The sequence below is a fragment of the Sporothrix brasiliensis genome (genome assembly GCF_000820605.1).
Source record: "Sporothrix brasiliensis 5110 chromosome Unknown Cont19, whole genome shotgun sequence".
NCBI classification, from domain to species: Eukaryota; Fungi; Ascomycota; class Sordariomycetes; order Ophiostomatales; family Ophiostomataceae; genus Sporothrix; species Sporothrix brasiliensis.
The window spans coordinates 1,411,200-1,423,266 of record NW_024467138.1 but is presented as its reverse complement, the minus strand read 5'-3'; the positions used below and the strand labels follow the sequence as shown (position 1 = coordinate 1,423,266).

Below are 12,067 nucleotides of genomic sequence, written 5' to 3'. Positions count from 1 at the left end.
AGTTGTTTCAGTGCCAATTGGGTGGGAGCATGTGGGGCACTTTCCGTTTTGATGCGTGCACCTTTTGCCAGCGAAATCTTTGAGTCACACTGTTCGCAGTGGCGTTACAGCAAGCAATTACGGAGTAGGGCACACGAGAGAGAGTGGACTGAGGAGCGGTTGCCACTTTTGAGTCGCTTCTGCATAACTATGCTCCGTGCCTTCCTTAGATTGACTGACGGGAGGGCGTTAAACCCAATATGAGTCGGTTGGGGCAGTTGGTGGTCGCTTCCCAAACATAGTACTTATTGTGCGTATGACCAAGTTTGCTCCTGCCGGCGTTGGGCTTGCTCCTGCTTCATGCACCACTCCGCAAGCTAAACCAGTTCGCCCTGACGTCAATAAAAGCAGATGAGCGAGCGTCACGCCTTCCTCTTTGACCAGTCCTAGTGGGCCACAAACCCAGGCCCTCCTCTGCTCCTGCCTGTCCCGGTCCAGTCGTTGCTTCCTCATTCCCATGCGATGCAACAGCACTCAATTCTCGTCCTACTTCTATGCCCTCTTCCTCTCTTTTCATAACATCCTCTCCTCACATCTACTTATTTCTATCTCAACTGCATGCCGCATATCCCTTCATAGCCCTTCAGGCGTTGGCCATCGCCCATTGTCTCATGAACGACCTTCCTTTTCTCCCCAGCGCTCTCCACTTTCTTTCTCCAGAACGACCATAACGCCGAAACCGGTCCGGCGCCATTATCTCCACCAACGATGCCATTCACAGCCGTTCACAGTTGACCGCTGCTTCGTTAGGCTGGCTTTCCCTGCATACACCTGCATGCAGACGCACCTGCCCATGCACAACCGACAGTAGAGGCCGCACCTATCCACCGGCTGCACAGACAACGACCACGGGCAGAGCTAACCTTTATTGCAAGATCGAAAGCCTTTACGGACGCTGTGCTGTTTCGCTTGGGCTCGAAAACGTGATCTTCACTCTCCTCTTCACATACAACCTGGTGGTTCTCACAAGCATTCACCCTGGCAAATGCTGTTGCCCTCGCGTGTTCAAACAGGCTTTTAAACTCGACAACTCGCTACGCCTCAGCTTCTCACAGAACGATTCCCAGCATGATCTGAATATCACCACACCAGACACTGTCCTTATCTTTCCACCAGTCACCAATATCTGTTTGACTTTACTGCTTGATCCTCCCCGTCTGAGCCGGAGACGGGGATCGGATCACCAGGCAGCTGAATCACGCCTATTTCGTCTCCTTCGCTCTCGTCCAAAATCGATCCCTGAAGTCTGAGCTCCCACCAGGGCTCCCTGACAACATGCCGATGTTTGAGGATACGATGGAACTCGCCCAAAGCGGCGAGCTTCCTCCAAAGGAACCCTCTCCACCGCCACGGCCGTCACCTCCCTCGGAATCCGAACGTGTCAGCACTCCCTCAAAACCCATCTCCATTCCCACATCTCCCTTTGTGTCCCGTCGGATGTCCGAAGAGAGCATACGGACCGACTTGTGCGAAGGACCGCTCCCAGACACTCCGTCACCCCTGCCTCGATCGTTTGTTTTACAGCCTTCGCCGGCCTCCGACGCCCAGCACGGATTTGCTGACCCATCACCGCCCCGCACACCGCCCAGTCGAGATGCCTCTGAGCAGGTCACCGATCGAGCGGAGCTAATCGAAAGGATCAAGCGAGGCGAGAGCCCGACTTGGATCCCAAACCGACATGTGAGTGTTCCTCTGTACTGTCAACAGCTCCTGATAACAGGATACCTTTTGCTGATACTCTCCCGCGCAGGTCGGGTCAATGTATCACAAGCGGACTCCTACTCAAAGTCCCAGGCCTCCATCGGCAGACACAATAACGTCAACCACGCTGCTTCCTGCGGCCGATATCACCCCTGAACGGATTCCATTGGAGGCGCACGACCACAACGCCGAGGCTGCCGCCAGACTGGAAGACGGCCTGAATATCGAACGGCCACGGTCGGCTTTGCACAGCGGCGATTTCACTCAGAGCACGTCCAGTAGGCGCCAGGCCCGAACGTCTGAAGAAACGGAAGCCCGCCCTACCGGACTACCCCGGCCAGGACCTGCGGCAGACGTCTCTCCCTCGCCTTGGGTAGCAACCTCACCGCCTCGGCACTACGCGCCATTTTCGTTCGATCACCGGTCTCCTCCTACGTCTGCGCTGGCGGAACTTGGTGTGTTCCGATCCAATGTACCGTCACCGTCGTCGTCAATCTCCTCGAGCTTTGTCTACATGCCACCAACGAGCCCGCTTGTGCAGTCCCAGAGCAACTACGACGAAGACGACGGGGCGGATAGCAGCCTCCCCGTGGACCACATCGACATTGCCCTTGGCAGCAGCCCGACACAGAGAGCCGCTGGCAGTAGAGCGAATGCAAGGCGGCATACGCTGACATTCTCTCACAATCGCCACTTGCAGTCATCCCCTTACTCTGTCCCAATAATATCTCACCCGCTCCCCCGCCCACTATCAGGAAACCTACGCCGTGAGAACACGCTTCCCTACCAGGCACACCAGCCTCGTAGATCACTTTCTACGATCTCCAACTACAATATCGACCATTTCCCTCCGACTTTAAACTCCGCATCTACTCCTCAGACACCGCTACTCTCACGTTCCCGAAGACCGTCGTTCACCTTGGACTCGTCCCCCCTTCAGCATGCGTCCATGGTTGGCTCTTACGAAGAGAGCATTCTCCGTGGCCGTATGTCTACAACGCCGTCGAAGCCGCTTGATTTCCTCGCTCAAATCGGCGTTCTGGGCCTGGGAGCCAAGTGCAAACCCGGTCTCCGCTGCCCAGCACACGTCACGCTTCCATTCTCAGCCGTCTTTTACAGCTACGCAACAACATCCTACGGCCGGTCCAAAGCCGAAGACGGCCCCAGTCCCTATGTGGGCATGGTCGACCTCGAGAATGGATTGCCCAATTCAGGCGCCGAGCAACGATCAAAACGCAAGGCAATGATGCCCAGTCGACGGACCGCCTCGCGCACCCGGCCGGCGCAGTTCAAGCAGGGTGGAACGAACGGCACAGCCAATGCGGGAGAAATCCACAATCTTGCCCGTCCAGTGGAGGGCAATCCGAATGGAGACGAGATTGTCATGGAAGACATGCATGTGGAGCGACTCGATCTCTCCGATACAGAGGCGAACAAACCAATTGCTACTGCATCTCGTTCTCATAAGAGACGTCCGCATGGCCCCAAAGCCCCACCGGGCGGCTCCTACCGCATTCCAGAACAGGGCCAACTTCAAATCATCATCAAGAACCAGAATAAAACGGCCGTCAAGCTGTTCCTGGTCCCCTATGACTTGACCGGGATGGAGGCAGGCACGAAAACGTTCATTCGACAGCGCAGTTACTCGGCCGGTCCGATTATCGACAACCTGCCAGCCACGAGCGACACGTCATCTGATCGCCCCATTTTGCGGTACCTGATTCACTTGCATATTTGCTGTCCTTCGCGTGGGCGCTACTATCTCTACAAAAGCATCCGTGTTGTTTTTGCCAATCGCGTACCGGACGGAAAAGAGAAGCTGAGAAACGAACTGACCTTTCCTGAGCCCCTCTATTCGCCCTACAAACCCATCCGCGTGATGCACCCGCCTGCGGGTATTGCCGGTGGTAGTGGTTACCACGTGGGCGGGAACGGCCCGGGCGCCGCTCTTGCAGCCGAGAAAGCGTACCGACGGCGCAGCTCGGGTTTGTCATTCACTGCCAATGCCGTGTCGCAAGCCTTTGACGCGTTTGGCGTCCAGCACCCACTTGTGCCCGCCACCCCAACGCAATCGGCCTTACCAAAGCCTGCTGTGTCCTCGCACTCTTGGTCCAACCACGGTATAGTCGGTCAGCTGCCTTTCGACCAGACTGAAAGCAATACGATTGGCGGTCGTCCTTTCGTCAGGTTTGACCAGCCACTGGGTTCGCCATCCGTTGCAGCACTCGGATTTGGTCCTGCAAACAGTCTGGACCAGACAACTACCGGCAAGAGCCACAACTCGAACAGCATGGAAGAAAGCAGCAGCAGCAGCTCTACAGGAACCACGACGGTCACGTCTCCTGCTTTGCCTTTGTACAAGAAGCTCAGTAAAGGCGATATCGGCTATGGCGGAAACGCTTTCGTAAGCGGTAGCCCCGCTGCTTGCGAGGGACTCCTATCGCAGCGCCTGCGGTCACTCGAAGTTGAGAAGAACATGGCTCCAGAGGAAGCTGACAAAGAGACCCCTGACATTTGAGAATAAGCTTCCTACGATGGTGAATCTGTTGTCGAATGGGACAATCCACCGACCATCTCCCGCCAATAGTATTACCTTTATGTTCACGTTTTGGATGGACAAATTAAGGTGCCGTATTGGATTATATATACCCTCCAATTCAGCTCAATCCTATCAATTCAATATATATATATATATATATATCTGGTTATCATAATATCTATCTGGTTTTCTCCATTTAGAGACATACCTCGGTTAATGTACATTTGTATATTTATGTGCCGGCGTCCTCAAACGAGGAGTATATTTTTTCCCACTCTATTAGACCATTCATTCATTATTGTTGACTCGTTTCATGGCGAGGTATTATATCATAAGACGCGTTGCGAGGCGAGTTGCTGTCGACTATCCTGCGCCGACTCCGACGGCGCAGGGTCCATGTCCGCTGGTGGAAAGATGCCCACGTCGGTGGCCACATTGTCACTGCCGCCAAACACACGCCCCTCGATACGCGAGTTCATGCGCACCATGGTCCGCACCGCATGCACCGTGCGCGGGCTCTTGGCGCCCAGCTCGTGGAACTGCCGCTCGGCGGCCGACGACCACACGGCCATCTGCTCGAGCTCCAGGTACGCCTTGGCCAGGACCATGAAGGTGTAGGTCATGGGGCGGTTGTAGCGGGTGGCGCTCTCGCGGATGCGCTTCAGGCGCGACATGCGTGGGCTGGCGCTGCCCGTCTTGTTCATGTCCTGTTCCTTGGTCCTGGCGTTGCCGTCCGAGTCGGCATCCCGCGCCTCGGGAGACTGTGATTCCGATGGTACCCTGCTCTGTGTCTGCGGCAGTGATGACGACGACAGGGGCTGTTGTGCTTGCTGTTTCATGCCAGAAAGGCTGCCGTCCTCGTCCCCCCGCAGGCGATGGAGGGCACGGAGAGGAGCAAAGCCGCTCCACTGGCCCATGAGCTGTTCTTCGCAGACGGCAAAGGCCTCACGCGTGCGGCCGAGGCGGGCGAGGTGCTGCACATAATGGTTCCAGTTCTTGTTGTCGAGCAAGAAGCCATTGGCGAGGGCGTCGTTGTTGACGAGGTTCATCAGCCCCTCCGGGTCCCGCTGCGCAGCGTACAGGCGCTGCATGGTCTTGAGCGGGTCCGTCAGGCCGTACCGCAACCTGGCGACCACGGGCCGGTCCTCCTTCGACTCCTGGCCGGCGGCAGGGGCGGCCGGAATGCCAGTCTCAGCATGGTCGCCCTTGGCGTGGCCGAGGATGGACTCGAGGCGCGTCGTCTTGAAGGTTTGCGGGCGGCTGACCTCCTGGGTGCGGGCCAGGATGTTCTGCCACATCTCCTTGACGCGGTCGAAACGGCCCTCGTAGTAGTCGGACAGCATGAGCGCGTTGCACAGCTTCAGCGGCAGGGGCTGCTGGCGCTCGTCGGCGGGCGCAATGGACTTGTACAGCTGCATCACCTCTTCGACACCGGCAAAGTCGCGCGCCTGCAGCAGCATAAAGAGGACAAACGAGAAGCGGCGGACGGCGCCGAGGTGCATGCGTGCGGCGTCGCGGCCCACGGCCTCCTTGGCGCGCGACGGCATGGACGCGTCCCGGCGGTCCTGTACATGGAGCGAGCGCTGGAACTCGCGCAGCGCCTTGGCAAACAGATCGCGGCGCTCGGTGGCGCTCAGGCCGCCCTCGGCGGGCGCGTCGCCCTTGGGGAAGTCCTGCCACTGGCTAAAGGCCTTGATGACCATCTGGACCTGCTGGCTGGAGCGCTGGAAGCCCATGTGGTGCATGAGGCGGTTGACCTGCAGGGCGCGGTGGGGCTGTTTGCTGCGAATGTAGGCCATCATGAGCAGGGTGTAGTGATGCGCCTCGGGACGGAAGATGCCGTCCTCCTGGGCGGTGCGCAGGAGCTCGACGGCGCGGCGGGGCTGGCGGCACTGCGCCAGGGCAAAGAGCAGGGCGCTGTAGGTGTTGCCGTCGTACTTGACGTGGAGGCGGGTCATGACGTTGAGGATGCGGTTGACGGCGACCAGGTCGTGGCGGAGCGCGTGGTGGTGCAGCAGCGTGTTCCAGAGCGCCGTGTACGGCTTGCCGCCGACGGTGCCGTCGCGCGTGGTGGTGACGCAGAGGCGCTCGGCGTCGTCGTAGCGCTCGTTTTGGCAGTAGGCCTCGACAATGGGGTCGACGATGGCCTCGGTGAGTTTCACGCCGCACTGCTGGGCCAGCCAATACAGGTCCGAGACGAGCTCGAGATCGCCGCGGCCGCCGACAATCGACATGATGGTGCTGAAGCTGTAGTCGTCTGGCGCGACAGCCTCGCAGAGGTCCTCGAAGATCTGCATGGCCTTGGCATAGTGGCCGCGCTCGACATAGACGTGCAGACGGATGTTCCAGCAGATAATGTTGGGCTTCACGTTGTACTTGTCCGACGTCTCGGCGAAGACCTGCTCGACCTGGGCCAGGTCGCCGCGCACGGCGTGCACTTTGAGCAGGTGGGCAAAGGTGTCTTGGGCGCTCGCAATGGCCGTGGGATAGACGGTGGTGAACTCGTCCCACAGGCGGTAGACGGATGTGACGTCGCCGCGCGACGCGTAAAAGGCGAGGTACTTTTGGTAACCCCAGAAGCTGAGGCGGCCCTTGGCGTTGTACCAGTCCTTGAGCACCTCCTCCATGCCGCGAGCGTTGTGTGGGTAGTAGACGTGGCGCACCATGGCGGCGAGGGTGGACGTGTGCGGCCGGAACTTGGGCATGACGCGGTACTCCGCATAGGCCTGTGCTGCCAGGTCGAAGCGCTTGTTGTTGATGAGGACCTGGATGAAGTTCTCGAGGACACGCGGGTTTGTCAGAGACCGCACGAGGGGCAAGGCGGCGTCCGGGTCGAGGCGGTTCAGCGAGGCCTCGAGAATGGCCTTGAATGCCTCTTTGAGGGACTCGAGGTCCAGGCGCTCGGCCGGGTCGGTGTTGTGCTCAGCCAGCTCGAGGGCCGCGAGCTGTTCAGGCGACTCTGAGAGCTCTGGCTGCTCCGGCGGCTCAGGATGCTCCGGCTTCTGTGTTTTCTGGGCCGCCATATCGATAAACTCGGCGAACATCTGCATCTTGTCCTGCAGGCCCAGCAGCTCCACAACGGCCGTGAGCAGCGGCTCCTCGGCCTTGACCCGCCCGGTCTTCTTCTTGTAGACGCTCCACGCGGCCGAGATGGCGTCCCACGAGAGCGTCTTGAGGGCGTTTGCGATCAGCAGGTCGAGCCCGGGTGCTGCGCCGTCTGCCCAAGCACCCGTGGCGGTGCTGCGCTGGAAGATGGCGAGAGCTTCCGTCCGGTTTCGGAGGCGCAGCTGGGTGTTGATGGCCGCGGCAACAGTGGCGGCGTCCCACTGCGACGGGTCAATCGTTTCAAAGAGACGCAGGACCCTGTGTGCTTCCGTCGGCCGCTTGGACGGCGTCAGAAACTGCAGGACCGCGCGGTTCAGCGCCGTCTTTTGCGGCCCGTCGTCCAGCCGGCTGTACAGGTCCCACACCCGCTCAAAGGCGTCGTGGTCGGTGGCTGTCGGCCGCAGCTGGACGAGTTGCGTCAGGTCGGCAAGAACGGCACCCTGGTCCTCACGAGGCGCCCGAGCCCGACCGCTAACGTCGCTGCGAAACAGATCCGTGGCTCTGTGAGAAGCGTGATCAGCCGCAGCCGTTGGATGGCTCTGGACCTGGGCGCCATCGGATACAGCAGCAGAGGAGGAGAGGAGGGATCGAAAGTGCCGTGTCGGTGCTGGTTTTCGTGGGGAATTTGCGGTCTGCGTAGGATTCGTGGATGTGGGTGCGGTGGTTGAGCTGTCTGCCCGGCCACGGCGGTCTGTGGCTCTGGACAGCCTCCGGACAAAGGTCAAGCTGCCCTTTGGGTACAGGAAGTCGAGCAAAAAGGCCGAGGCATTGAGTGGCTCGATCTGGGACAGCTCTGGAGTGTACATGTCGAAATAGCCGTCTCGCGGATCGGATCCGTGCATTCCTCGCTGTGACAACAGGGCCTGCAGGGCACCAGACGACGTGCCGCTGGCTTTTGACACGTTGGGCAGCAGCCGCTGGAGCCCGGCCGGCTCCAGCCCGGCCGCTGTGCGGTCGAGCAGCGGCATCAGGTCGAAGCGGCCGTCGTCGGCAAGGTGGCAAGATGGCGGCGTGTATGCCGTGAGATGGGAGGACGGTTGTCGGCTGGCGAGCAGGCTATGGACACATTATGGGCAGGTCGAGAGGTATTCCGAAGAAGCCCAATGCCACTTGGGTCTGTTGGTCGGTCGAGAGCCCCAGCCGGTGCAGAGCAACAGAGCAGAAGCAAGCTGCGTGGAATTGCTGGCGACGAAAAACGTGAAGCCTCACTTTAGCACGTGCATATAAACAGAGCTCCGCGTGGCGATGGAAAGACGAAGAGATTTGTGTGGGTGCACGCTTTGTTCTGCACCACAGTCGACTGTCGCAGTGCCCAGTTCAAAACGTGTGGCTGTGTCAGGCCGTGGTGTTGTTTGGCGGCAAATGGTGGGCTCCCAGGCGGAATGGATGCATCTACAGATGGACGTTCATACTAACATTTTTTCGATGGGGTAGTGGTCCGATGTTATGTTCGGCTGGCAGGTGCATTGATGGCAGGTGCCCAAGCTACTGGAGCTTTTGCGCCGGAGCGGCCAATGAATGATCCGTACCTTCCCTCGTACAACGCTGTAGCAGATGGCGGGTGCGACCCACTGGACGCCGTCGCTTTGGGCAGGAGCGACAGGCGCACAGAAGCATTCTGAGAAGGTGGGGCACGAGACTCGCTGCTGCCAAACGAAAGGAAAAAACAGTGCTAGCAAATTTACACGCTGTCGATATCAACCCCACACATTTGGCAGAAGACAAACAGGAAGCAGCAAAATAGAAAATAGGAGAACGGGATAGCACACATCTCTCAGACTCTCGACCGGCCACACCGCCCTCGCAGACCATACGACGACAAGCCGCACGCTCGATCCGCTGTGGACGACCGAGGACGCACGCAGACGGCCTCACTCTCTGCTCCGCCCTGGCGATTGTCACGAGGAGCGACGAGAGGAAGACGGCAGACGAGAGAAAGGAAATAGCAAAGAGGAAGACCGCACAATGGATATCACACAGTTTGTCGTCTCGTCCAGAGACAAGGCCCTGCTGTACGGCGACTACAGCACCTACCGCACACAGCTGGCGCACCGTCTGCTGAATATCCGGAAAAAGCTGCGCGTGGCCACGCGGCATCGGGGCAAATACAACCACAATGCGAACAACATCACGGCCGAGCAGGTGGCTGCAGACGTGAGGTGTGTTTCTCTGTTTTCTCTGATGTTTTGGGTGGGGGGGAAGCTGTTCGACTCTTTACTGACTGCTCAGCTACGCACGACTCCAACTGCTCACGGCCGAGCGCGCCTTCGCCCAGGCCATGGCCATGAAGGCGGCCCATGCCTCCAACAAAAAAGGCATCACCGGCCACACCCGCTCGCACATTGTCTCGCGTCTCGACAAGGCCGCCAAGTACGCCGCCGGCCTGTCGGATCTGCTGCAGGACGATGCCAGCGGCGCCAGCGACGTTGACCGTCTGGAGGCGCGTGCCTATGCCGCCATGCTCCGGGGCGCCGCCGCGTTCGAGAAGCAGGCCTGGGAGCTGTGCTTGGCCAACTACGCCGCCGTCTGGGCCATCTACAGTGCCCTCTCATCCGCCTCGCCCACGCGCGCCGACATCTTCCGCGACCTGCTCGCCGAGACCATTGAGCCGTCGCTGCGGTACGCCGCCTACCAGCTCAAGATGCCGCGCTCCAAGCCCATCCCCATCGTCGCACGCGAGGCCCTCCTGTCTGCCACGAGCGTCGCCGCCACGCCGGATACGTCGGCGCTCGTCGCCTCTGTCAACCAGATCGACCCGGCCATTTTGCAGCCCAAGACGGCCGCCACGGCCGACGGCATCGAGAGCCTCGAGGCGGCTGCGCCAGGGACTGTGGGTGGCGTCGTGGCCTCGACGCGCACGCTGACGTGGCGGTCGCGCGAGGTCAAGATCGAGGACGCCGCCATTGCCTCGGCGTGGGCCGCGCTCGACCTGGCCAAGGCACGCCTCGAGGCGCAGCTGGTGGCCGGCGGCGCCCGCATGGCCCCCAAGGACAAGGCGGCCGCCTACGACGACGTGCTGACCGTCAGCCAGGACGCCGTCGACGCCACCAAGGCCGCCATCGACGACCTGCGCAACGAGGGCATTCCCCAGAGCGACCCCAGTGTGCAGCTCCTGTACATTGCGCGCACCGCCGCCAACTACGAGATGATCAGCGACCGCATTGGCCGCAACCGTGTCCTGACGGGTCCGCACGACGGCGCCGTCGTGCAGTCGGCCCCCGTCGTCACAAGAAAGGCCAAGGGCAAGCCGGCTGTGGCGCGCCCCGAAGCCCCTGGTCGCCTGCTGGCGCGCCTCAAGGAGAAGCTTGTCCTCTACGACGGCACGCTCCAGAGCCTCGAGACCGTCAAGGAGCTGCCCGGCGTCGCCGCCGACGTGGAGCTGGCCGAGCAGCTCGACGCGACCGCCAAGTACTTTGTCGCCCTCAAGTCGCTCGCCGTTGCCCGCTCGCACGCGCTGGCCGGCCATGCGGCCAACGCCCTGGCCCTCGTCAAGTACGCCCACGACCAGGCGGATGCGGCGGCCCCGGTCCTCGCCAAGGCCGCCACCGGCGGTGCGCGCAAGGCGACGGGCAGCGGCCAGACACAGGACTCGCCGCTGCGCAGCATCCACGTCTCGGCCGACGACGTCGCCTTCCTGCAGGCCCTGCTGCAGGCCGAGCTCCAGCGGACTCGTGCACTGGTCGACATTGAGAAACAGCAGCCAGCGGCTGGCGCTGCGGCCAGCAAGGCCGGCGCGCTGGCCCTGTCCGAGACGCTCGGCGAATACCCGCCGGGCGCCGTCGACCTCGACAACATTGTGTCCTACCCGCCGCGGATACAGGCCGTGCCCGTCAAGCCCATTTTCCTCGACATTGCATGGAACTACATTGACTACCCGAGCAAGGCCGGCAGTGGTGCTGCAGCGGCTGTCAAGAGCGAGAGCAGCCAGCAGGCGGCACCAACGGCCTCGGGCGCGCCGCCGCCCCAGCAGGAACAGCCGCAAAAGCGTGGCTGGTTCGGTTTCAAGAGATAAGACGATGATTGTGTATCTACGAACCTTACATTTTCTTCTTTCACACTTTTTCTCTCATATTTCTACAGCATGAAAAGGCAAAGCATGATCCTTACGGGTACCTTAAGAATGAGTGGGGATATGTCTATTATGTTTATATGTAAATAGATGACCGCAAGCCAGTCAAGCTTGCTAGGCACGGTGGATCAAAGTAAAAAGCGACAAGGAAAGAAGAGCATGCGCTGCACTGCCCAGGCCTTTCAACTTTGTGTCTTGCCTCTGTCTGTTCCTAATGAGAAACATAAAACAAACGTAAACAACTTTGTTTAAATGCTCGTAAACGCCGCGTTTTCCCGCCTATTGTGCCTGCCCTCGCTGTCCGTTCCGCCCCAACGTGTCGTGAGTCTGGCAGACAAAACGTCGATCCAGACCACATGAGACTCGTCCACAACATATGCTCTCAAAGAGACGAACGAGATTCAAAATGGATATAACAATGAAATCATGAATGTATAGAGTACAGAGAGGAGATACATGGAGAGAGATGTGAAAGATGGTGGAGATGGAGATGAAGAGAGGAAATGAAGGCGTTTAGGTGATGGAAATGACATGATGAAATGGAAGAACACCGGGGGAAAATCTATAAAACCACAGATTGCGCTAAAAAATCAAAAGGATCCCAGGCCCATCAT

General features: G+C 59.6%; 3 protein-coding genes across 3 annotated transcripts; 2 read left to right on the top strand and 1 right to left on the bottom strand.

Annotated features, from left to right (window-relative positions):
- Positions 1 to 1,314: 1,314 nt before the first annotated feature.
- On the top strand, positions 1,315 to 4,258 carry SPBR_00154 (uncharacterized protein; the record flags this gene model as incomplete). The annotated part of the gene is made up of 3 exons (XM_040758474.1): positions 1,315 to 1,719; positions 1,790 to 2,329; positions 2,681 to 4,258. The coding sequence occupies 3 exons, from the start codon at positions 1,315 to 1,317 to the stop codon at positions 4,256 to 4,258; spliced, it is 2,523 nt and encodes an 840-aa protein (XP_040618206.1).
- Positions 4,259 to 4,608: 350 nt separating this feature from the next.
- Positions 4,609 to 8,607, bottom strand: SPBR_00063 (uncharacterized protein; the record flags this gene model as incomplete). The annotated part of the gene is made up of 2 exons (XM_040758383.1): positions 4,609 to 8,440; positions 8,594 to 8,607. 2 exons carry the CDS (start codon positions 8,605 to 8,607, stop codon positions 4,609 to 4,611), a joined length of 3,846 nt encoding a protein of 1,281 aa, XP_040618205.1.
- Positions 8,608 to 9,349: 742 nt separating this feature from the next.
- Positions 9,350 to 11,396, top strand: SPBR_00336 (signal recognition particle subunit SRP68; the record flags this gene model as incomplete). The annotated part of the gene is made up of 2 exons (XM_040758655.1): positions 9,350 to 9,543; positions 9,614 to 11,396. The coding sequence occupies 2 exons, from the start codon at positions 9,350 to 9,352 to the stop codon at positions 11,394 to 11,396; spliced, it is 1,977 nt and encodes a 658-aa protein (XP_040618204.1).
- Positions 11,397 to 12,067: the final 671 nt, after the last annotated feature.